Source organism: Megascapheus bottae, chromosome 10, assembly GCF_031878675.1.
Source record: "Megascapheus bottae isolate mThoBot1 chromosome 10, mThoBot2.hap1, whole genome shotgun sequence".
Taxonomy (NCBI): Eukaryota; Metazoa; Chordata; class Mammalia; order Rodentia; family Geomyidae; genus Megascapheus; species Megascapheus bottae.
The window spans coordinates 56,506,106-56,532,774 of NC_143518.1; the positions used below are offsets into that span (position 1 = coordinate 56,506,106).

At 41.6% G+C, this 26,669-nt stretch overlaps 1 protein-coding gene across 2 annotated transcripts; it reads right to left on the bottom strand.

The window, feature by feature from the left end:
- Zc3h11a (zinc finger CCCH-type containing 11A) lies at window positions 1–24,193 on the bottom strand. Of its 2 annotated transcripts, none has more exons than XM_090341376.1 (16): window positions 24,113–24,193; window positions 21,872–21,991; window positions 19,754–19,877; window positions 18,351–18,554; window positions 18,129–18,245; window positions 17,576–17,656; window positions 15,990–16,097; window positions 14,603–14,665; window positions 10,643–10,741; window positions 9,388–9,456; window positions 6,457–6,960; window positions 6,073–6,152; window positions 3,315–3,627; window positions 2,101–2,267; window positions 1,282–1,349; window positions 1–724 (listed from the first exon to the last, which is right to left on the bottom strand). In XM_090341376.1, exons 1-16 carry the CDS (start codon window positions 24,164–24,166, stop codon window positions 466–468), a joined length of 2,430 nt encoding a protein of 809 aa, XP_090197502.1. In that variant the 5' UTR covers window positions 24,167–24,193; the 3' UTR covers window positions 1–465. The 2 variants fall into 2 exon arrangements, with proteins under 2 accessions (XP_090197502.1, XP_090197501.1); XM_090341375.1 differs by having other exon boundaries at window positions 15,990–16,100.
- Window positions 24,194–26,669: the final 2,476 nt, after the last annotated feature.

The following is a 26,669-nucleotide window of genomic DNA, read 5'->3' on the forward strand; positions in this document are numbered from 1 at the left end:
TTTTTCTTTCTTTCTTTTTTTTTTTTTTTTGTGGTAGCATGGGATTTGGTCCACAATGGTAGCAGCCATCTTCATCCATTTCAAACTCAGATAACATTAAATATGTTAGGACAATACAAAAAAGGAAAAATACAACAAAGGGAAAAGGCAGAGCTAACAAACACCTCAAGGAGTCACCAAGTTCTCACACCCTTTTCATCCGGCTCGCCTTCAGGCTGTTGTTGTGGAGAAGGGCACTGCAGAACTTCTTCTCAAAGATGCTCAACAAAATGCTTATCAAGGGACTTGGAAAATCGGACCCCATGGAATTCAGAACACAAGACAGACAGTTCAGAGGTATACTTCTGATTAGAGGAAAATTTGAGACTAAAGAAATCATCTCAGGTAAATGATGAAATAGATGAAACCAAGTCCAGTTTTTTGGTGACTTTTTTTTTTTTTTTTAAAGTGTTCTCACTACCACCTTCAGCTGTCAATCATTTCTGAAAGCTCCAACAGAAGGTCATCTTCATCCTTCCCCGGGTCCAGGTCAATTTCAGCTTCTAATTTGCCACCTGAAATCTCCCATATTAGTTTCTCAAAATCATCCTCCACAGATAGCGGGGGCTTTCCTGTTGAGGCAGAGCTGAGCCGGCGAGTTTTCGTGGCTACCTGGGATGAAGAAGGGCCAGACACTTCTGGGGGTGAGGGCTCTGAAGAAGACTGGGTTGGAGGCAGCACAAAACTGTAAGAAAGAAATGAAAAAGACTATTATACCTAGCAGTGCACTCCCTTTCCCAGGTACATTCAACCAGCCAGTCTCGGGGACACATTTCACATGTTTTCTGAGGAGAGAACACAGAGAACTGTTTTACTAGTTTGGGACAAAATATTTTTGTCATTTAAGGCAGGAGTTGGGATGTCCAGCTGCAGGCCATATAAAGCCCGAGCAATCATTTGGTACACGGGACAGACATGTATGTTTATCATATGCTTTTCCTAGTGGCCTCTGCCTGGACTGATAATTGTATGTTATAATCATCAAATAGCCCATGGCAGAGAAAAGGTTTCCCATCTCTGAATTAGAGCATTACTTGGGTAGGTATTGAAAGCATCCTTTTGAAAGCTTAGGCAAAATATCAACAAGGGCTCTAAGACCTGAATGCCATGCTTTCTTACAATTAATTTCAAGGTCAGCAGATTATTTGGCAGTCATTAAAGATAAATGTCCAAGACTGTCAGTGTCAGTTTTATAGTCTAGGTGGAAATTCTCGTTAAGGACAATCATAAGTCATTACCTACCTGTCTCTAGGTTTTTCCATCTCGGGCACAGGGACTACTGTGTCTTCAGGGAGGAGTGGGACAACAGCCTACAAAAGAACGGTCATGGCCAGAAATTAGTGGGAGCTTTTTTCTTTCTTTTTTAAATTAACTGTTATTATTTTTGTCAGTCATGGGGTTTGAACTCTGGGACTATGAACTCTGACTCAAACTCTGTCTTTGAGCTCTAGGCTAGCACTCTACCATTCTGAGCGACAGCGCCACTCCCATCAGGCTTTTTATTGAAACATATTCATTTTCTTTTGTTGCTGTCTTCTTAAAAACCATGGCTTTCCTTTTTGTGTGTGCCCACGATACTGCATATGCTAGGCAAGTACTCAACACTGAGCTTCATTTTTCTAGCCTAGACACTATCATTGTTTAAACTAGGGAATCAAAAAACCAGTAATCCAAAGTTTGAATATGTAAGTAAGTAAAGTATCTTGCTACCAAAGTCTTGAACCAAGGCCTGGTGCTGAGTGCTGTCCCTTAGCTTTTTCTGCTCAAGGTTAGTAGTCTACCACCTGAGCCACAGCTACACTTTCAGTTTTTTGCTATTTAATTAGAGATGTAAGAGATTTTTGTTCTCTGCCTAGGCTGGGCACACGAGCAAACATAATGTTTCACAAAGGTTTAGATATAGAATATACTAACAATCGAAGCAGCTAAAATACTTAGGAAATGGCAGCAAAGGGACACACACAAATTATATATATATATATATATATATATATATATATATATATATATATATATATTCCAACAGAGCTCTTTCCTTGCCCGAGGTGGAGCTGCTCTTACCATGGCTGCTTTCTTGACTGGACTCTCCTGCGGGACATTGCTGGAGCTGAGCGGCTTCACTGCTGCAATGACGGCAGGGTGCACCTCTGCTGCCTTGCGTTTCGGCGTCAACTTGGGAGGTGAGGTAACTTTGACTACAGATGGCTTCACATTTACTTTGGGTTTAGCTATAGAAGGCAGAATATATTAATATTCTGATTAATAGCCAAAAACTTTTCTTTATACAGAAACATAGGAAAACTAAACAAAATCTCAAAACCGGGTGCTGGTGGCTCAAGCCTGTAGTCCTAGTTACTCAGGAGGCTGAGATCCGAAGACCGCAGTTCGAAGCCAGCCTGGGCAGGCTGGAAGTGGAGGGGGGGAAAAAGCTATAAGTGGAGTTATGGCTCAAGTAGTAGAGTGCTAGGCCTTGAACAACAAAACTCAGGGACAGTGCCCAGGTCCCAAGTTCAAGCCTCAGGTATACACACATGTATACATGTGTACACATGCACATGCACACTTACCACACACACAAACTCAGACAGAAAATGATCTACTACATGTGTTTACCATTTATAAGTACACACTAAGCCCCTTGTACTGGCTCTTGAATTTGTTACCATTCTATACTTTCCTTCAAAACCAGAGGGAACACTTCATATTTTTATAATCCCAGCCCTTAAGAAGCAAAGGCAGGAGGACCAAAAATGCGTTTGGAATATAGAGCAAGATATATATATATATATGTATATATATGGCACCAGTTTGAGACAAAGCTTTTTTTTTTTTTTTTTGCCAGTCCTGGGCTTGAGCTCAGGGCCTGAGCACTGTCCTTGGACTTTCTCAAGGCTAGAGCTCTACCACTTGAGCCTCAACACCACTTCCGGCTTTTTTTTTTTTCTATGTATGTGGTACTGAGGAATCGAACCCGGGTCTTCATGCATGCTAGGCAAGCACTTTAACCACTAGGCCAAACTCCCGGTCCGAGACAAAGCTTTTTTTATTTTACTTTATCAACTGTGGTATTTCAACCCAGGGCCTGCTCACTGTCCCTCAGCTTTCTCTGCCCAAGGCTACGAGCACTTTATCATCTGAGCCAAAGCTCACTTTTGTCTTTTTTGACTTTCCTGAGTTCAAATCCCAGTTCCATTAATTTAAAAAAAGAAAAAAAAAAAAGAAATGTGAGCAATCCACCAAATAAGTGAAACTCCACCTAATGGCTGAACACTCACCTTTACCCCTTTTCTCCAATGTCTGTGCTGCACATTTCACATTCAATATGGAGTCCCCAATCCCAGAAGTTTCTACCTCCCCTTTCTGGGATGGCTTTGTGGGAAGCCGTTTGGTCAGGTGCCGGGCGATGCCTAATGCAGCAGTGAGCACTGGCTTCTCCATGTGGGTATCTCCCCGGAGGGGTGTGAGGACCGATTTCTCCTTGTGTGAGGCTCCCCTCTCCAGCTGCTTCTGTACAAGCTTCTCTCTCAGGCTCTCACATCTCTTGACTGGCACTTTAGTGATATCAACTCCTGTGGACTCATTTGGAACCTGTAGATACATTTAAATGACAGAATTGAAGTCTAAAATCTCTTAATCTGTGATGATCACTTTACCAGAAATTAAGTAAAAAGCATGCTGCCATATATGGAAAATTAGAATAGAAGGTATATGACACAATGAAAACAATCCACACACTACAGGATACACAACCATGACCCTAAGTAAAGACTTGTTCAAAGATATTCATGCTAATCTGCACTGTGTAAAAGAAAAATCTAAGTGTCCAGAAAGATTAGGCAGTAAGATGATAAAGCAAAATTATCAATTCTTTTAAACATGAAAAAGGGGTAACATAAATGCATATATAAACAAGACCAAAAGAAATCCATGAAAAAACTAAAAATAGCTATATATATCTAAATTGTAGATTAGAGGTTTTATATTCTTTTTAAGTTTTCCTTCTTAGTTTTGTTAGTTTTTGTTGGTCATGAGGCTTGAACTCAGGGTCTAGGCACTGTCCCTGAGCTTTTTTGCTCAAGGCTAGCACTCTACTATTTAGAACCACAGAGCCATTTCTGGCTTTTTTTCTGTTTATGTGATACTGAGGAATTGAATCCAGGGCTTCATGCATGCTAGCAAGTACTCTACCACTAAGCCACATTCCCAGCCCTCCTTCTTGGTTTTTTTTTGAATGAAGGAAGATTTTGCTATGTATCCCAGGTTGGTATTAAACACAATCCTTTTGCTTCCTTGCTTTAGCCACCCAAGTGCTGGGATTATGGCTGTGTCAATATGTGTGGTTAGTTTATTTTTGCATGGCGGCTCACGTCTGTAACTGTAGCTACGCAGGAGGCTGAGATATGAGGATCATGGTTCAAAGCCAGCCCAAGCATTAAAGACCATGAGACTCTTTTTTTTGCCAGTCCTGGGCCTGAGCTCAGGGCCTGAGCACTGTCCTTGGATTTTTCTCAAAGCTAGAGCTCTACCACTTGAGCCTCAGCACCACTTCCGGCTTTTTTCTACATATGTGGTACCGAGGAATTGAACCCGGGTCTTCATGCATGCTAGGCAAGCACTTTAACCACTGGGCCAAACTCCTGGCCGACCATGAGACTCTTATCTCCAATTAACCACTAGAAACTGGGAAGTGGAGCTGTGACTCCAGGGATAAGGCAGTAGCCTTGAGCTGAAGAGCTCAAGGAACAGCACCTAGGCCCAGAGTTGAAATTTATATGTATATATGTATATATATATATATTGGGCTGGGAGTGTGGCCTAGTGGTAGAGTGCTTGCCTAGCATGCCTGAATCCCTAGCTTCAGTTCCCTGATATCACACAGAGAAAAAGCTGAAAGAGGTGCTACAGCTCAAGTGGCTAGCCTTAAACAAAAAGTACTCAAGGACAATGCCTAGGCCCTGAATTCAAGCCCCAGGACTGGCAAAAATAAATAAATACACACATAAAAATTTTTTTAAAAAAAGCTTTGGTAGGGCACTAGTGGCTCACACTACTAACCTTAGCTTCTCAGGAAGCTGGGATTAAGGATCACAGTTCAAAGCCAGTCGGGGCGTGAAAGTCTGTGAGACTCTCCAATTAATCACCAGAAAACCAGAAGTGGCTCTGTGGCTCAAAGTGGTAGAGCACTAGAGATTTAGCTGAAGAGCTTAGGGACAGCACAGCACCCAGGCCCAGAGTTCAAGCCCCACAACCCGCGCGCGCGCGCGCGCGCACACACACACACACACACACACACACACACACAGAGAGAGAGAGAGAGAGAGAGAGAGAGAGAGAGAGAGAGAGAGAGAGAGAGAGAGAGAGAGCGAGCGCGCGCGCGAGCGAGCCAGGCCTGGTGGCTAACGCATGTAATCCTAGCTACTCAGGAGGCTGAGATCTGAGGATCAAAGTTCAAAGCCAGACCATGAATAAAAGGGCACAAAAGAAGAGACACTCTTATCTCAAATTAACCAGGAGAAAATGGAAAGTGGGGCAGAGGCTCAAGGGGTAGGGCAGTAGCCTTGAGCTGAAGAGCTCAGGGAATACTCAGGCACCATAGTAGCAAGAGCTCAGGGACAGCGCCCATGCCCCATGCCCCAAAATAAGTACACAAACATCCCTTTTAATTAAAAAAAAAAAAAAAAAAAAAAAAGAACACTGAGAATACTGATGAATTTCTTAAGTGTAATGCTGATCATGTGGTATTAACCTCAGCATTAGGGAGAATGAGCCAGGCACACTTCTAGTTCATGGTCAGTCCTCTCTTTTCCCTCCCTCCCTCCCTCCCTCCCCCCCCCCCCTCTCTCTCACACACACACACACACCTAATAAAACAACAAAACAAAATCCCAGCAACAAAAACCTCAAAAATACAGGCACAGAAAGACTATCGGCAAAAGGTTTAATAGACGCTTATGTTAAAGTTAAAAAGCAGCATATTTTAGCATTCCTTTAGTGTTCATTTGTCATGAACACTAAATGATGATCTTCACTCACCTCATTAGCCTCTGCTGCAGTAACACTGCTCTGAGACACAACTTCACTTCCTTCTTGAAGTCTCTTATCTTCTTTTGCACCTATATTCGCAATGAAAGTAAATTCACTTAGACTACAACTTCATGAGGATGAGTGACAGAATTTCTTGTGCTCTGAGTAGTGATTAAAAAGTGACAAAATTGTAGATAAAAACCACTGGTCCTATGGGCTGTCAAGTGCACATTAAAGTGTCAAGGGCACAGTGTATAGTGTTGCTGGTAACAGATCACACTATGGAATCAGTGGTTCCCAAGTGATGAGTAAAGAAATTCTCAAAGAACTCCTATGGAAATTGTGCAGCATAAGGTCCTTTGAGAAGTTACCTAGGGCAGTGGTAGTACAGACCTGTTCTTTTGGTGATTCGGAGAAGCCGCCTGGCCACGGGGGTGGCCTCTGGTGGAGGCGGGGAGCTGGCACTGCTTTCGGAGCTCTGTTGTGCCCTCAGTGCCTTTTCCAGTTTAATCTCCTCCAGTGTCTTAATGTGCACCTCCTGCATGGACCTCGCTCTTCCTGTAGGCTCCTCTGGTTGTCCTGTGCTGACAACCACCTGTGGCAAAACCACTGGCTTTTTCACATCAATGTCAGTCTTTAGCTTGATGCAAGTTATATCCTTTTTGCATTTTTGTCTCTCTGTTTCCTGCTGTCGATGCTTTTTTTCAGCTAAGACCTCAGAGAAAGTTTTAATTCGGACAGTAGAGGAGCTTCTTGTTCCTGAAGTAGAATCATCAGCTTTTGAAGGCCCTTCTGTCTTGAGTTTAGTTTGTAATTCTCCACGTTTTTGATTGGCTCTTTCAAGAAGAATTTCTTCTAATGTTTTGACATGGATCTCACCAATTTTATTAATTCTCTCTGTTTTGGGAAGAAGCAGGTCATTATACTAAGGGGCTATGGTCCCTGTATTTTTCTAAGAGTCCAGCCCCAAAGCCAGGTGGTACTAAAGACTCCTTATCTCCAAATAACCACTAGAAAACACAAATGGTGCTGTGGCTCAAGGAGGAGGGCGGTAGCCATGAGCTAAAGAGCTCAGAGAGAAGGCCCAGGACTAAGAGTTCAAGCCCCACGACTGACAAAAAAAAAAAAAAAAAAAAAAAAATCAATGACAGTATGACAGTTTCTAGTCAACTGACCAATGAACAGTTTCTGGAACAATAAATCTTTAACTACTTACACCAGGAAACTGGCCTAGGGATCAAATTGAATTCAGTAAGTCTCTCCCCCAATCTTGGGACAGTGACTACCCTTGGGCTTGTCCTGGGAAGGATTTGAAGATCCTTACATTTCAAATAAAAACTTGTGCCAGGAGTTTAGTCTAGTGGTACAGTGCTTGCCTAGCATGCATGGAGACCCACGTTTGATTCCTCAGTACTGTATACATAGAAAAAGTCAGAGTGGTGCTGTGGCTCAAGTGGTAGGATTCTAGCCTTGAGAAAACTCAAGGACAGTGTGTTCAGGCTCTGGGCTCAAGTAAAAATCATTTTCACCCTAGAAGGGATCTGCCTTCATCTATTTTCTATTGAAAGTGCATTCCTTTCCTAATAAGATTTTCCTTATCACTTTCATTTAAAAATGCAAATAAAAAGATAAAAATGGTATGTGTACTGTTTTATTATAACCTTTCTGCATTTCATACCACACAATTTAAAGACATTATTATTGATTCAGAAAACAACTTTAAAGAAAACAAGGTGTTTTAGAGATAAGAGTCTCATAGACTTTCCTGCCAGGCTGCCTTTGAACCACGATCATCAGATTGCAGCCTCCACAATAGCTAGGAATATAGCAATGAGCCACCAGTGCCTCACTCCTTTTCCTCTTTTTTTTTTTTGGTCATAGGTCTTGAACTCAGAGCTTGGTACTGTTCCTGAGCTTTTTTGCTTAAGTCACTATAGCACTCTCTACCTGTATAGCCAGAGTGCCACTTGTTTTTTTCTGGTGATTAAAGATAAGAGTCTCATGAACTTGAAGTGCAGCCAGGAGTGTAGACTAGTGGTAGAGAGCTCACCTAGCATCATGAAGTAAGGGGTTCGATTCCTTGATACCACATACACAGAAAAAGCCAGAAGTGGTGCAGTGGCTCAAGTGGCAGAGCATTAGCCTTGAATAAAAAGTGTCCAAGGACAGTGCCCAGGCACTGAGTACAAGCCCCAGTGTCTCATGAACTTTCCTGCCCAGGTTAGCTTTGAACTGTGATCCTCAGCTCTCAGCTTCCTGAGTAGGTACCATCACAAGCATGAGCCACTGGCACCCAGCTAAAGGAAGAGAAAAACTGTGTTTCTGGTCAGTGGTAGAGCTCGAACTTGGGACCTAGGCACACTACCACTTTGAGCAACAGTTCTCCTTTTTTATAACATTAAAATTTCTTTTAAACTAAGAAGCCTAAAGTGAGAATTCATGCATTTTTATGCAGTGATGTGAACTAATAGCAAATCTTGATCTCATGGCCTGCACACTGTCCCTGAGTGTTTTTGCTTACGGCTAGCACTCTACTACTACTACTACTTGAGCCACAGTGCTACACTGGCTTTATGGCAGATAGAAATAGAAGTCTTACAGACTTTCCTGTCCAGTCTGGCTTTGAACCATGATCCTCAGATAGCAAACTTCTGAATAGTTAGGATTACTGGTGTGAGCCACAGGCACCAGGCCAATGAAACTGGAACTTGAGGTAACTATCTGATACTTTACATTCACTGGCAGACACCCTACGACTTAAGCCAGGCCTCCAACCACCCAATGACTTCTTTTTATGTGGAAGACTGCACTTGGGGCCTTATACAATTGACTATTGATGTATACTTCTAAACCATTAGAATATATTAGAGCACACTAATTTATCTGTGCAGTTACTTTATACTTTAGCACACAGCAATCATTTTTTTTTTTTGCCAGTCCCAGGGCTTGAACTCCTGGCCTTAGTGCTTTCTCAAGGCTAAAGCTCTACACTAGAGCCACAGCACCACTTCTGGCATTTTCTATGTGTGTGGTACCAAGGAATCAAATCCAGGTCTTGCATGCTAGGCAAACACTCTACACCACTAGGCTAAACTCCCGGCCCAGCAACCATAATTTTTATCTAATTCCTTTTTGTTGGATGTCCTATAATAAATACTATAATGAGTAAAAGTTTTGCCCTAACTACAAGAAATGACTCCATACCAGTGGGTAATCAATAGCTTAAACCAAGAGAATTCATTAAAGAGTATAGTACTGGGAAAAAAGTAAAGAACAGACATCAGGGAAAATAATATCAGAAGTTAGTTTATGTAACTTACATACCTGTTGTCTCCTCACTGTTTGGACTAGATGACATGCCTAAACGTTCCTTCAGAGACTTGGAAACTTGAACTATGAACACACAAAAAAATTCAAAATACAAAGGTTAGAAAGAGACATTTTGTAGCTCATAGACTACATTTCTTCCTTTTATGGGGGAGAAGGGTCAGCTGTGTGGCTTGAACTCAGGGCCGGGACACTCTCCCTAAGCTTTTGCATTCAAGGTGGAGCCACAGTGATACTTCTAATTTTGTGGTGGTTACTTGGAGGTAAGTATCTCATGCCTTCACATCGAGATCCTTATCCTGAGAAGCTAGGATTACAGGTGTGAGCCACTGGAACCCAGCTCGCCTTTTTTCTTTTGTGGTACAATGTAAGAATCCAAGACCCCTCTCTTGCTCAGCAAACACACTACTTATCTCTTGAGCAACTTTTCACTCAATGTGTTTTGACATAGTCTCTTAAAACTTTACCCCATCTTGAATTCTAGTTTCCTCTCTGAGTACTCAAATTGGGATTACAAACACTAGCTAGTTTACCCAGTTATATGATACCTGGGTTGTAAGTGGTTTTGCTTTATGTTCTTAAACTTTTCTTCACTACACAACAGATTTAGGTCAATCACAGATTCTCTAGAGTACTTTGAAAAGCTCAGAAAAAAACAAAAAACCTATTTAAATCAGAAAAGCAAAACTGTATCCTTCACTGATGAAAAGGTTTAGTGTCCTTCCTATGTGTTTCCATAGCACTGTATACTGTGTACTTCCCTCTATCAAAGAACTTAAGACCGGCCCGTAGTCTGTTGTTAAGCTCTTGAGAGGAATGATGGTGTTAATTTTATTCAACAATGTCTGGTCAGATTCTAGAAAAGTAGACATTCAAATGCTTGTTAAATAATAATACAAACTAGCCAGATGGATGTGGTGGCTCACGCCTGTAATCCTAGCTACTAAAGGAGGCAGAGATCTGAGGACCAAGGTTCAAAGCCAGCCCTGGCACAAAGGACCCACAAAAAAGGATCCAAGGAAGTGGGGCTTGGCTCAAGGGTAGGGTCATAGCCTTAGTCTTGAGCTGAAAAGGCGAGTTCAAGCCCCACAACCCACAAAAATAAATAAAAATAATAATACAAACTAAAAGAATAACCTAATTTACATGAACAAAGGAATGATGAATTTTAGTCATTAACTTTATAAAAAAGTTCTCTCTCTTTCATTTACTCACATACAGAGTATATGACTAAATGTTAGAACAAACTTACCTTTCTTTTGTGTTTTGTCAGGGTTAGTGTCTGGCACCTCTACTTTCTTCCCAAGCCTCTGTGCCAGGCTCCTTTTTAATGGGGGATCATTGTCACCACCTATAGATGGGGAAAACAAGTTTAACACTAATCTTTTAGCAAGGTCAATAGATACAAGCAAGATCAAACGCTACAAAATAGTTCTGTAAGGTTTCTGCTTTCACATAGTATATCTATTAGTTTCTTTAGAACTCACTTCTAGTGGAATACAAGTACCCTACAAAGAAGTAAGGAGGGGACTGGGAATTTGGCCTGGTGGTAGAGTCCTTGCCTAGCATGAATGAAGACCTGGGTCTGATTCCTTGGCACCACATACATAGAAAAAAGCTGGAAGTGGTGCTGTGGCTCAAGGGTATCGCTCTAGCCTTGAGAAAAGTCCAAGGACAGTGCTCAGGCCCTGAGCTCAAGTCTCACAACTGGTCAAAAAAAAAAAAAAAAAAAAAAAAGAGGGCAAAATTTAAATGCACAAATACGCATTTATCAAGTTCACTGAAACTCCAAATGGAGACCTAAATTTACAATTAAGAATGTGAAAAATAGGGGCTGGAGTGTGGTCTACTGATAGAGTGCTAGCCTAGCATGCATGAAGCCCTGGGTTTGATTCCTTGGTGCCACATACACAGAAAGAGCTGGAAATGGTACTGTGGCTCAAGTGGTAGAGTGCTAGCCTTCAGAAAGCCCCAGGACATTGCTCAGGCCCTGAGTTCAAGCCCCAGGAATGGTAAAAAACCAACCAAACAAAAAAAACACTTGTTTATCTCAACACTAGACTGGTTAAAAAAAAAAGAATGTAAAAAATAATCACTTAAAGACTTTAAAGGGCAAAATGCTGACTTCATGTTGAATCTATCTGAAATAAGAAAATAAAATTTAAACTTTTATGAAATTTAAGTTTTTAAACAGTGGAAATAAAAGGTTCCAATTTTCTTTTTCTATTTTTGGCCAGCACTATCCTTGAATAAAATGTGTTTAAGGGGGCCGGGAGTTTGGCCTAGTGGTACAGTGCTTGCCTAGCCTGCACGAAGACCCGGGGTTTGATTCCTTGGCACCAAATACACAGAAAAAAGCTGGAAGTGGTGTTGTGGCTCAAGTGGCAGAGTTCTAGCCTTGAGAAAAGTTCAAAGACAGTGCTCAGACCCCGAGTTCAAGCCCCACAACTGGCAAAAAAAAAAAAAAAAAAAAAAAAAAAAAAGTATTTAAGGGCACAATGACTTATGTCTGTAATCCTAGCTGTTCAGGAGACTGAGATCTGAGGACTGCAGTTCAAAGCAAGTCCAGACACTAAAGACTTTTTTTTGCCTTCCTGAGGCTTGAACTCAGGGTCTGAGCACTGTCCTTGGGATTTCACAAAGATGGCACCCTACCACTTGAGCCACAGCATCATTTCTGGACTTTTCTGTGTATGTGGTACTAAGGAATCGAACCCAGGGCTTCATGTATGCTAGGCAGGCATTCCATGACTAGGCCATGCTCTTGGCCAACAACCTGAGACTCTTATCTCCAGTTAATCCATAGGAAATGGGAAAGCTGAAGAGCTCAGGGACAGCACCCAGCACCCAGGCCCCAGGCCCAGAGTTCAAACCGCCCCCCCCCCCAAAAAAATGCTAGCGCTCTGCCACTTGAGCCACAGCAACACTTTTAATCTTTTCTTTTTTCTACCAGTCCTGGGGCTTGAAGACCACTTGAGCCACATCACCACTTCTGACCTTTTCTATGTATGAGATACCAAGGAATTGAACCCAGGGCTTCATGCATGCTAGGCAAGCAATCTACCACTAGGCCATATTCCTGGTCCTCGTGATTATTTCTTGAAGTGCGGATAAAGGATTTCTAGGCTCTTCTGTTGGAAATGACTAATTCATTTACATAAATTGTGGTTAAATTAAGTCTCTCTAAATGTAATAAGCTCACTGCAGAAAATATTCACTGGCATTTATTAGGTGACAGGCATTACTTATGATTAGACAAAGTATATACAGGTTTTTGTGGGGTATTTTTTGCCAGTCATGGGGCTTGATCTCTGCCTTGGCACTGTCCCTGAGCTCTTCAGCTCAAGGCTACCGCCCTACTCCTGGGCCTGAGTATTATCCCAGAGCTCTTCAGCTCAAGGTTACCACCCTACCCTTGAGGCAAGCCCCACTTCCCTTTTCTTTTTTTTTGGCCAGTCCTGGGCTTGAGCTCAGGGCCTGAGCACTGTCCTTGGACTTTCTCAAGGCTAGAGCTCTACCACTTGAGCCTTAGTACCACTTCTGGCTTTTTTTTTCTATGTATGTGGTACCCAGAAATCGAACCCGGGTCTTTGTGCATGCTAGGCAAGCACTCTACCACTAGGCCAAACTCCCAGCCCCCCATTTCCCTTTTCTAGAGATTAATTGGAGATGAGAGTCTCAGGTCCTTTTGTGCCTTGGCTTTGAACCTTGATCCTCAGATCTCAGCCTCCTGAGGAGTTAGGATTACAGGCATGAGCCACAGCACCCTGTTTCTTAAGTGATGAAGTTACAAGCCTGTATCACTATTCTTGGACAGTTTAGAATACTGGGCAATGAGAATATCAAAGAATATACAAAACAGAGATAGTCATATTTCAAACACATTTTAAATAGCACTAAAGAGTTTCTAGCTGGTAGCTGCTGGCTCATGTCGATAATCCTAGCTATGCAGGAAGCTGAGCTCAATCTGAGGATCACTGTTCTAAGCTGGCCCAGTCAGAAAGTCAAAAAAGATTTATCTCGGCTGAGAGTTTGGCCTCTGAGAGTTTGGCCTAGTGGTAGAGTGCTTGCCTAGCGTGCATGAAGACCCAAGTTTGAGTCCTCGGTACTATATACACAGAAAAAAAAAAAAAAAAAAAAAAAGCTGGAAATGGTGCTGAGGCTCAAGTGGTAGAGCTCTAGCCTTGAGAAAGTCCAAGGACAGTGCTCAGACCCTGAGCTCAAGTCCAGGACTGGCAAAAAAAAAAAAAAAAAGGACTCTCTTATCTCCTATTAATAACCCAAAAGTTGGAAGTGGTAGAGTGTTAGCCTTTAGCAAAAAAAAAAAAAGCTTCGAGATAGCACACAGGTGCTGAATTTAAGCCCCAAGGTGAACACACATACAAAAAAGAATCTCTAAAGTCATAACAGGCACAAGGACCTCACAACATAAATCCTAGATACTCAGAGGGAGATCAAAGTCAGGGAGAAAATTATAGGTGAGCAAGTAGGAGGCCCTAAGTTTAAACCCTGTATTGGCACAAATGACAACAAAAAGAAATCTATAAACTCAGAAAACCATTTTTCTCTCTCTCTCCACACACACACACAGAGCTAATTTGAGGGCTTGTACTCAGCGTCTAGGTGCTGTTTCCAAGCTTCTTTTACTCAAGGGCAGCACCAGTGGTAGAGCTCTAGCTTTAGAGCTACCTCTTAAGCCATAGCTCCACTTTAGGCTTTTTTGGTGGTTTAATCTCACTTTCTTGCCCAGACTGACTTTGAACCACGATCTTCAGATCTTAAGTCTCCTGAGTAGTTATGATTACAGGTGTGAGGCCACTGGTGTCTAGCTTCTTAAGTAATTTTCTGAGGCAGATATTTATGGTAGATATATAATTCAGTAACACAGTAGATTACTTCCCTAAATATTAAAGCAGGAAATAAATTTAAAAGTACTGAGTAAAATTTTATTAACTAGATACTTTCCCTGTTCTCAAACACAGCGGGGAGGGTGGGGCTAGCCATGGTCAGAGTCTAATTGAACTGTAACCAATAATTTTAACGGAAGGTTTAAGGCTCACAGGAAAACCACGAGGAAGCTTTACAAAGTGCTTTCAGTCAAGAATACCAAAAGAGCAGTGAATCAGAATTAATGGGATATGTACAGTGTGGAGAAGAAACCATGTTACTGTACAAACAAGCAGAAGCAAAGGGCTCACACAAAGCTTCTTACCTACTGAAAATTTTCGTTTCCCCAGTCTCTCTGTAAGACTCAATCTAACCAAGGGTTCTTCTCCTGAAATGGAAAAAGCAGAGAATATATTGTTAGATTTTTTTTGGGGGGGGGGGGCGGGAAAAGGAGGGTCAATGGGGCGTGAACTCTGACCTGGGCCCTGTCCTTGAGCTCTTCATCAGCTCAAGGCTTCCATCCTACCCCTGAGCCACAGCCTCACTTCCCATTTTCTAAGAGTCTCATAGCTTTGTATTGCACCGGGCTGGCTTTGAACTGTGACCTGGCTTTGAACTGTGATCGTCAGATCTCAGCCTCCGGAGTAGGTAGGATTATAGGCGTGAGCCACCGCAAGTCACTGTGCCTGGCTTCTATTGTTAGATGTCTGTAGTATTGAGTAGAAACTATGCGACAACACTAATATGAGGCCACCTAGAAAGCCACTTAAAAATCAGGTCTCAAGACTACAATTAAATAAAAGTAGAGAGAGAAAAATAAAGAAGTCAAATACAGAGCCCAAAGAAAAACAACTAGGGGACCGGGAGTTTGGCCTAGTGGTAGAGTGCCTGCCTAGCAAGCACGAAGACCTGGGTTCAATTCCTTGGTACCACATACATAGTAAAAGCCAGAAGTGGTGCAGTGGCTCAGGGTAGAACACTAGCTTTGAGGAAAGCCCAAGGACAGCGTTCAGGCCCTGAGCTCAAGCCCAGGACTGGCAAACAAAACAAAACAACAAAAAAAAAACCCCAACTAGTACAGTATTATTAAAAGTACCCAAGTATAAGAAGACAGCTTATGTTAACCAACTGATTATAAAATCTAAGTTGTACTTTTAGCACTTTGCAAGTGAGCTTTCTTTGTTGTATTATAGTCCTTATTAGATTAAAAACTAGTGAAAAACTGACATTTTCTAAAATACTCAAAGGGGTTCTTAGAGTTATTTACCTAAAATGAGCAGTCAATAAATTTGTTGAATGGATGATTATAAAGAATACACGTAGAAACTCAATATAATAATAATTTTAAAAAAGAAACCCAATAAAATTTCAACCACTTATTTTTTGTTGGTCGTGGGCACTATAATTAAGGTCTTCTTGCTCAAGAAGACCACTTCTGGTTTTGTGGTGGTTAATTGCAAATGAGCCTATTGGATTTTCCTGCCTGGGCAGGCTTTGAACAGTAGATCCTCAGATCTCAGGCTCCTGAGTAGCTAGGATTACAGGCATGAACCACCAGCACCCAGCTCAAACTTTTAAATAGAAGTTACATGTACCCATTTTCCTTTTTTATCCTAGTATCTGACCAATGCAAAACCATCAAATATTAGAGACAAAAAAACCAACACAGCCAATTACATGGAAGTAAGAATTAAGCCCTGCTTATCTCTCACCTTGTTTGCTTGACATAGTTACTGTCCTCACCACGGTCCGAACATTCTCTTTTTCAGGACCTGGAATAGGCTGAGGCTGAAGTAAAAGACTGGAAACTCCTGAAGAACCTTCTGGATAAAAAAGTCAAATAATAAACATACAGAAAAAAAGCTATCACCAGGAGTTTTGCTTCTGTAAGTAGTCTATACAAACTGTACTCTGCTACTGGAGATCAGTCTTTCTGTATCCCCTTATCTAAAGGGTAATGGCTAGGGAAGACTTAAGACATGATGTGAACATAAGCTGCAAAATTGCTCTGAGTAACTCTGGCACTCAACTCACTTTTATTTACCAATAAGGCTAACATTCTTCTAAAGATAACCTTAGAAGTATATTAGACAATTCAACTGTCCCTTTGTACATTTACTCTTGTGCAAAATAAAACTCTGAAGGCTCCTATAGAATGAACTTTAGTCTACCAAGCATGGGGCCCTGAGTTCAAACCTGGTACTCCCAGCAGAATGTTTTGTTTTTTGGCCAGTCCTGGGCTTGGGTCTCAGGGTCTAAGCGCTGTCCTTGGGTTTTCTCAAGGCTAGAGCTCTACCACCTGAGCCACAGCACTACTTCTGGCTTTTTTCTATGTATGTGGTACCGAGGAATCAAACCTGGATCTTTGTGAATGCTAGGCAAGCACTCTACCGCTAGGTCAAACTCCCAGCCCCCTAAAAGCACTACTGATTTCATTAGAGGATATTTTCTTTTTCTTTCTTTTTGCTGTGACTCTTTTTATTTTATTTTATTGTTTTGCCAGTCTTGGGCTTGAGCCAGGGTCTGCACACTGTCCCTGGGTTTTCTCAAGGCTAGAATCTTACCATTTGAGCCACAGCACCACTTCCGCTTTTTCTATGTATGTGGTACTGAGGAATCGAACCCAGGTCTTTGTGCATGCTAGGCAAGTACTCTACCATTAGGCCAAACTTCTGGCCCCCAGCAGAATTCTTAAAACCAATTGATTCCCCACACATTACTTTCTCCCATAATTTTTAGGATTAAAAAAATACACATTAACTAGGTTTAGGGAAGCTCCAGAATAATAGCCTAGAAGTATCCTCCTAATACAATTTTACTTTCAAAATATGGTTCTTAGCTAAGAAGAGTGGTGTATACCTATATTGTCAGCACCTAGAAGGTAGAGGAAGGAAGACCACAAGTTCCAGGCCAGTGTAAATTATCTATATGCATGCTCATATACAAAGATTCTTAGTGTTCTGTAGCTGTATTGCTCAAGATAAACTGAAGAGTCAGGAGACTGAAACAGAGCTACAATAAGTGTTATTTCAAAACAAGCCATAGAAATCTCTACAGCTGGGCATGGTGCTTACGCCTGTAATCCTAGCTACTCAGGAAGCTGAGATCTGAGGATCATGGTTCAAAGCCGGCCTGCACTTCAAAGACAGTCTGGGCACTAAAGTCCCTGAGACTCTTATCTTCAATTAACCACCAGAAAACTAGAAGTAGTGCTGTAGCTCTAGGGGTAGGGCTCACGGACAGCACCCAGAGTTTAAGCCCCAGGAGCAGAGGGTGGGCGGATAAAATTATGACTTACCACCTTGCTTCTTGGATTTTTCCTTCATTTTCTTTGATTTAATTTCCTCAAGAGTTTTTATTCCAAAATTCAAACATTCACCTAAAAAAATAAAATAAAAACTACCTGAAGAGGTGCTGGGAGTTTGGCCTACTGGTAGAATGCTTTGCCTAGCATGCACAAAGACTGGGGGTTCAAGTCCTCAGTACCACATACACAAAGAAAAAGCAGGAAATGGTGTTGTGGCTCAAGTGGTAGGGTTGTAGCCTTGAGGAAAACTCAAGGATAGTGCCCAGGCCCTGAGCTCAAGCCCAAGACTGGTGAGGGGAAAAAAAACTACCTGAGGAACCAGAACCTTTGTACTTTTTCCTTTTATCTGCTCAAAGCAGGCATTTATATTTTGAGTGAGTTTTTGAGAAAACATACATGTAAGTAATATGTGTGAAACACGAATAAAGCAAAAAGAAAATCAATGACTACAGAAACTACATTTCAAAGGTAGTTAAAACATTCTGGGCAAACTGAATAGTGCTACCAGTAAGAGCTAGAAACTATACACAGCCTCTTTTCTTACCTTGCTTTAAATTTGCTCCAGGCTTCCGGGCACAAGCCATTCGTAGTCCATTATGGACTTCAGGAGCTGGCTGCATGGGGGGTGTTTTGGTTTCATCGCCCTCCTCAGAAAACTGATCTGTATGCCAACATTTAAGGGAAATTAACAGAGTGTCATTAGAGCTTTACTCTGAACTTTCTTTTGTTTACTAAGAGATTGTGCAAGAAACAAGCTGAAACTTACCATCATCATCTTCATCATCATCTGCAGCATTGATTACCACTGGCGGATGTGTAGGGCTTGGCACATTTTCAGAACTTTCTACTTTCATAACACTCCTCAGCTGAGGGGAAGGATTAGATTGCACAGACAGTTTGTTCTGCTGAACTGTGAGCTGGCTAGCCTTCACTTCCTCTTCTGGTGACTCTGGCACAGTAGGCAACACAGCTAAACGCATAGAAAGTACAGTTTTTTTTCAATAAAAATCCATTTCTTAATCCTAGCTACTCAGGAGGCTGAGATCTGAGGATAGGGGTTCAAAGCCAGCCCGGGCACTAGAGAGACTGTTATCTCCAGTTAATCACTAGAAAAGGGAAAGGGGGCTGTGGCTCAGGAGAAGGGTGGCAGACTTGAGCTGAAGAGCTCAGGGACAGCACCCAGGTCCAGAGTTCAAGCCCCTGTGGCCCACAAAACAAACAAACAAACAATCAATCTCTTACTAGTTAAGTTTGGTGTATTTTCATTATAATTTTTTCTTTTTAGGGGGGGAGGGTAAATTCTAGACATTTAACTTAAATTTTGAATTCTAATATGTCTATTAAAGCCAGGAGCTTCAAAGATAAAATATTTAATTGAACCAAACCAGGAAAGAGTGACTTACTTTGTGTCTGCCCGAAGGCTTCAAATCAGGGACTGAGTATTGCCCTTGGGCTTTTTGCTCAAGGCTAGCGCTCTATCACTTGAACCATAACTTCACTTTCAGCTTTTTTTGGTAGTTAATTAGAGACAGAGTTACAAGCTTTCCAGTCAAGACTGTCTCCAAACAGCAACCTCAGACATTACCACCCTCCTGAGTAGCTAGGATTACAAGTATAAGCCACCATCAGGACGCAGCTTCAGATGTGGTTTTCTAATGACCCATAATTCCACTAAGAAGTTATCTTAAAAGAAATGTTGAGAATAAATATGTTTCTATTAAAGTGTAAGTATTATTTTGGATGATGGCCTACAGTAAATTCGGTTAATTTTTCTGAGGAGAGTTAGATAATTATGGGCCATATGTGGTTTTTCAACTATTAATCTGTGAGGTAGCACAAAAATGGCCATAGAACATAAATAAAGAAATGGGCAGAGATGTTGTATTTCAAGGTTAGTTTAAAAAATGCTAGGGGCATGACTCAAGAGGTAGCATGGCCCCCTAGAAAATATAAGGCCTAAACTCCAGGAACAAGGGAAATGAATCAGCTACAGTAATCTAATCCTGCAAGCCAAGAAACATTTGATTCTATCAATGTACATAAATTACTTCACCTTAATAAGGGTTGTTTCATCATCTATGGAATGGAAATACTACTGCTCACACAGTGAGTGAAAGCAATGTCAAAAAAAAGCACTCAGTACAGTGTTCACTTAAAAGCAGATCTCACTTTTGCTTGGAGGTAGGAACAGGCCTTCAACATAGCGTCCTCTGTTGTGATGGAAAGCACAGTTTAATTTTTGACATCCCATAGGCTGATTTTCCCAGTAACAAGGAATTTCACTGCGTTTTTTCTGTAAGAGAGAAAACATGTTCAATTTTTTTTTTTTCCAAGACTGTAACTGGTTAAGTTTTCTGGACCAAATTTATAAAGGATTTAAAAATCTGAGACATGTAAAATGATTTTAGCAAGAGGAAGAGGTATCCAGAGGTGAGATAGTTAGGCTTGGTGGAGAGGTGAAGAAAGCATGGGAGGAGTCTGTCTCCTATTCTTTCCTCTTTGCCCTCACCAGGAAACCCTAAAGGTCTACAGTAATTTAGAGAATATGATACAATATTTCAAAGGTGGCTTCAAAGGTACAATTTTTTGTTATACTATTTATTGGCTTCAGGTAATTTAATACCTCTCAGCTTCATTTTCTGTAACTATAAAATGGGTTAATAATAAGTCGTTTCATTATTTATGATATATGAAATACTATGTATGAACAGAATAGACTGAATGAATTGTAGCCATTATCTGAAGCTGTAGTTCTGGTTGTTTAGTTCCTGTTCTTGATTTTCCAAACTAGGGTATAGCTGAAACACTTACAATGAATGGCATACAGTCATCCTCACTACATAATGTTCATTTATTGTGGCTTTACAAAAACCAAAATGTAGTGATCCCTCACTACAGGAGTTATGTTTCAAAGACCCTCCACAATAGGTGAAAATCCACAAAGCAACAATAAGTGAGGGATGACAACACACCACTGCCACTTTGCAGATTATCATCTATTGCAGAGGTCTCTGGAACCTAACTCCTGAGATAGGTGAGCAATCACTGTATATATTTCCCTACGCACTGCAAAATAAAAATGGTCTACGACGGCTGGACTCAGTGCTCACATCTGTAATCCTAGTTACTCAGGAGGCTGAAATCTGAGGATCAAGGTTCAAAAGAACCTCTTGAGACTCTTATATCCAGTTAACCCCTAGAAAAGGAAGTGGGGCTGGGCTCAAGGGTAGGGTGCCAGCCTTAAGCTGAAGAGCTCAGGTACAACGCCCAAGCCTAGGGGTAGGGCGGCAGCCCCATAGCCCACCCCCCAAAAAAACAAAGAAACAAAAAACAAAACGAAAAAAATGGTCTAACAGTTTTAAAAAAGAAAGAACATCTGTATATCAGGGATGCGGAAGCTTAGCCTGCATCAATGCTCTCAAACTTTTTTTGCTGTTTTTGTTTTTGATGGGTCATGGGGCTTGAACTTGGCCTGGGCGGTGTCCTGAGCTCTTCAGCTCAAGACTACCAACATACCCTTGAGCCAAGCACCACTTTGTTTTCTAGAGGTTAATTGGAGATATGAGTCTCATGGTCTTTCCTGCTCATGCTGGCTTTGAACCTTAATCCTTAGATTTCAGCCTCCGGAGTAGCTAGGATTACAGGTGTGAACCACCACCGGCTCAAGGCTACCACTCTAGTACTTTGAGCCACAGCGACACCTCCAATTTTTTTTGTTTTTCCCTCAGCCCTGGGCTTGAGCTCAGGGCCTGAGCACTGTCCTTGCGCTTTCTCAAGGCTAGAGCTCTACCACTTGGGCCACAGCACCATGTCCAGCATTTTTTTTCCTATGGACATGGTACCAAGGAATCGAGCCTGGGTCTTCGTGCACGCTAGGCAAACACTCAACCATTAAGCCAAACTCCTGGTCCTTCTCTTCTTTTTTTTTTCACCAGTCTTGGGCCTTGAACTCTGGGCCTGGGCAGTATCCTTGGGCTCTCTAAAGGGCAGAGCTCTACCACTTGAGCCACAGCACCACTTCCAGCCTTTTCTATGTATGTGGTTCTGAGGAATTGAACCATGGTCTTAGTGCATGTTAGGAAAGCACTCAACCACGAAGTCATGGCCCAAAAAAGTATCTGTACTGTAGGAAATACTCAAGCTGGATGTCACGGTTTATGCCTTTGAATCTCGGCATTTAAGAAACACAGAGGAAGAAGTTAAGTTTGAGACCAGCTTGGACTACAAGAACCATGTCTCAAAAACAAATAATAGCACTGCCCCCCCCACACACAAAAGAAAGCTTACATCAATCTCCATGTGGCGAAACCTGCACACCTGTCGAAAACAGCGCCCTTCCTGCCATAACGTGCAAACAGTTTCATTTCCCAATGCAGCTTCACAGTGACGGAATGGGCAGCTGTCACCCTGTTGACAAAGAGAAAAGAACTGTGACACTGGACTATATCTGAGGTAAAATGTCCACAATAAGAGTTTCCTAGAATCCATATTAACAAATTAGTAGCCAGATGCTGTAATCCTAGCTTCTCAGGAGGCTGACCTCTGAGGATCGCAGTTCAAAGCCAGCTCAGGCACTGAAGTTTGTGAGAATCTTATCTCCAATTAACCACCAGAAAACCAGAATGGTGCTGTGGTCCAAGGGGTAGTTTGGAAGTCTTGAGCCTGGCTTTCTCTATGTATGTGGTACTGAGGAATCAAACACAGGTCTTCTTAGCCTAGTGCAGGGGATCACGCCTATAATCCTAGCTACTCAGGAGGCTGAGATCTGAGAATCTTGGTTCAAAGCCAGCCTGGTCACTAAAGTCCATGGTACTCTTACCTCCAATTAACCCCCAGAAAACTGGAAGTGGCATGGTAAGCTTAAGTGGTAGAGCACTACCCTTGAGTTACAGAGCTCAGGGACAGTGCTCAGGCCTAGTGTTCAAGCCCCACCAACAAAAAAATAAATACATACATTAAAAAACAAAACAGGGCTGAGAGTTTGGCTTAGTGGCACAGTGGCCTAGCATGCACTCAGGTTTGATTCCTTGGTACCACATATATAGGGAAAAAAAGCCGGAAGTGGTGCTGAGGCTCAAGTGGTAGAGCTCTAGCCTTGAGAAAGTCCAAGGACAATGCTCAGGCCCTGAGCTTAAGCCCAGGACTGGAGGGGAAAAAAAAAGCAGAAACAAAAATGGAGGTGGTGGTGTGGCTCAAAGCACTAGAGTGGTAGCCTTGAGCTGAAGAGCTCAGGAATAGCAGCACGTAGGCCCAGAGTTCAAGCCCCATGAACAATAAAAATCAGTTTTATTTATTTATAGTACCAGTAACTGGGCTTAAATTCAGGAACTAGGTGCTATCCCTTGATCCCTTCTGATCAGGGTGGCACTGTACCACTTAAGCTATAGCTCCACCTCTGACTTTTTGCTGGTTAATATGAGAAGAGCCTCCAAAACTTTCCTGTTCAGGCTGGCTTCGAAATTTGATCCTCATGTATCAGCCTCCTGTGTAGCTATGATTATAAGTGTGAGCCACTGGTGTCCAGCTAAAACATTATTACATTAATATAATTTAAAAAGTATTGCTTATTCATTCCTATAATCATAGTCTGAGGGCAGAAACCAGAAAATGAAGTTGGGCATAATGATAAAACCTGTCATTCCCATCTATGAAGAAAGCAGAGAATTGTGGTTCAGCCTTGATCAGACATAATATCTGAGCTTATTAAAAACAGAATGAAAGTAAAAGTAGGGCAGGTGGTGTGGCTTAAGCAGTGAAGTACCTATATATAACAGCAGGTGCAAGGCCCCAATTTCAAACCAGAATACCTGCCCCATGGAAGTTATTTTATTATTATTATTATTATTATTATTATTATTATTTGCAGTCCTGGGCAGTCCTGGGACTTGAACATAGGGCCTGGGCACACTGTCCTTGATCTTTCTCAAGGTTAGTGTTCTATCACTAAACCAAACTCCCCGCCTCAAAAATTACTTTGATAGGGCCTAGGGACTTAGCTTAGTGGAACAGTGCTTGCTTTGCATATATGAGGTGAACACAGAAAGCAACGAAAAAAGTGAAACAAGTAGGTAGGCAGATATACCCAACAGTTTAAGATCAGAAATACACTTTTACTGCTCTACCACTTAAGCCACAGTGCCACTTCCTGTTTTCTGGTGGTTAATTGGAGGTAAGAGTCTCATGGACTTTTGTGCCCAGGCTGGCTGTGAATTGCGATCTTCACATTTCGGCCTCCTGAGTAGCTAGGATTACAGGTGTGAGCCACCAGTGCCCGGCTTTTTATTTTTTCCTTTTGTTTTGGCCAGTCATGGGACCTGAACTTAGGGCTTGGGCTCTATCCCTGAGCCTCTTTGTGCTCAAGGCTAGCAACCTACTAAAGCACTGCTTCTGGCCTTTTCTGTTTATATGGTATTGCCCTTATATGCTATGCAAGCACTCTACTAATTAAGCCATAGTCCCAGCTCCCTGACATAATTTTAGAAAGGTAGAAACTGTAGAAGGAACTGATTTAGTGCTACCAAGTCTTACTTTGGTACATGTCGAATAGAAAAAAAAATAGCAGTCTTCTCCTTGGTTAGGCATGATGGGTACAATCTTGACCAGAAGTGGCTTCTTGAAATAAGCCAATGCTTCTGAGAGGTAAGGACCAGCTCAAAGTCCTCTTTGAAATATGTTTAATCTTCCAAATGACAATTCAATCACAGAAATCGTCTTTAAACATAACCCTAAAATGAAGAGACAGTGAATTAAAAGATTTTAGGCATACAGTTCCAAATTCCTCCTCCAAATCATTCTAAGATCACAGTTGGAAAATACATATTAACATGCATATATCTATTCAAAGACTTAATGAACAAGCTGATTATGAACAGTACCATACCATTTATAATTTAAAATTGTCAAGGATAGCTATGTTCTTTTTTCTTCTGTATTCTCTGTGGTTTTTAATGCTGCCTTGGCATACACTCTAAAGAGCATTGCTAACTAAATGATATTTTATTTTAGTGGAATCGATTATTTTACACACAATACTTGCTTAATGTTATTTTCAACTAGCTAAAAAAATTCAAATACATCTGTTATATCAATTCAAAGTTATAATTGGTGGGAAAATCTTTTTCAGCTAGATTAAAATTGGTAAAGAAAACACTATGAGCAAGATTATATATCAAAGTATGAATTATAAACAAAAACAAAGAAATCTTCAAGGCTATTCCTATAAAACTAATTCATGAGAACAACCAACATTCGAATAGCCTGATGACTGTACTAAAACATCCAAGAAAGCCAAAAACAACAACAAAAAATATCTAAGCCAGGTGCAGTGAGTGGCTCATACCTGTAGTTCTAGCTACTCCAGAGGCTAAGATCTGAGGATCGCTATACAAAGCCAGCCCAGGCACTAAAGTCTGTGAGACTCTTATTTTCGATTAAATACCAGAAAACTGGAAGTGGCACTGTAGCTCAAGGGGTAGGGCAGGGGAGGGCAGTACCCTTGAGCTGAAGAACTCAGGGACATCAGCCAGAATTCAAGCCCATGACTGACAAAAAAAGGAAGGAAAAAGGAAGGAAGGAAGGAAGGAAGGAAGGAAGGAAGGAAGGAAGGAAGGCAGGCAGGCAGGCAGGCAGGCAGGAAGGCAGGCAGGCAGGCCTTAATAAAAAGTATATTAGCACAAGGATGAGTGACTCAGTTTCATATGCATCTACCACTTGAAATTAATTCAACAAAATCCAATCTTCTACTAGTAATTCCAAATCTAAGAATAGTATGCCTTGAAGTCACTATCCTAAGTAGTAGGATAGTGCAGTAGGATAGTAGAGTAGGAATCTGCAACTAGCCTTGCACCAAAATCTTTAAAATTTATACACCTTTTGATCCAATTAGCCCATTTTGTAATTTATTCTAAGGTAAAATACTCAATAAATATTCAAGACAATAATGCATAAATTCATAACTATCTTATTTTTAATAAGAACACCCAGAAACCTCAATGTTCAAAAACAGAATTAAAAAAAAATACCACTTGTCATGTGACAGTATGTACCAAGAGCAGAGTCTGGTATCCCTAAATGAAAGCTGCTGTAAGAACAGGCACCTAAAAAAATCAAGATGTAAAGCTGGGTGCAGTGACTCACACCTGTAATTCTAGGAGGATGAGATCTGAGGATCAAGGTTCAAAGCCAGCTGGGAGCAAAAAAGGACCAGAGACTCATCTCCAATTAACCCCTAAAGAAAAAGGGAAATGGGACTTGGCTCAGGGGTAGGTCGGTAGCCTTGAGCTGAAGAGCTCAAGGACAAGACCCAGGCCAAGTTCAAGCCCCATGACCCACAAAAAAAAAAAAAAAAAAAAAAAAAAGAATTTCATGGCCCGGGTAGTGGCTCACGCCTGTAATCCTCCTAGCTACTCAGGAGGCTGAGATCTCAGGTGAGGATCTGGGTTCAAAGCCAGCTCGGCACTAAAGACTATGAGACTCTTATTTCCAATTAACCACTAGAAAATTGGAAATGGGGCTGTGGCCCAGGGATAGGCCAATAGCCTTGAACTGAAGAGCTCAGGGACAATGCCCAGGCCCAGAGTTCAAGCCCCATGACCCACCAAAAAAAGAAAAATCTCATGGACTATCCTGCTAGGATTGACTTCAAATCATGATCCTTGGATCTCAGCCTCTTGAGTAGCTCAAATTACACTGGCACTCAGCTAAAACTGATTTTTTGTTTGTTTGTTTTAGTGCTACAACTAAGAGGGACTACTCAGTATGTGTTTATAGAGTCAAAAATAAAAACTTGTAGAAGGCCAGCAAGATTGGGAACAAGAGCAAATCAACCACTTCATTAGAACACCTGAGAAGCTTGTAAAAAGTTCAGACTCTCTTGAGGCTCTGCCTCAGATATGAATGGGATTCTCTCCAGAAAGAACTATCAAGAATCAGCCTCTTGCAGGGTACTGGTGGCTCACGCCTGAAATCCTAGCCACTCAGGAGGTTGCGATCTGAGGATCAGTCTGGGCAAAGCAGTCTGGGCGAATCTGAACTCCAATTAAATCTCAGAAAAAGCTAAAAGCCAGAAGTGGCATTATGGCTCAAG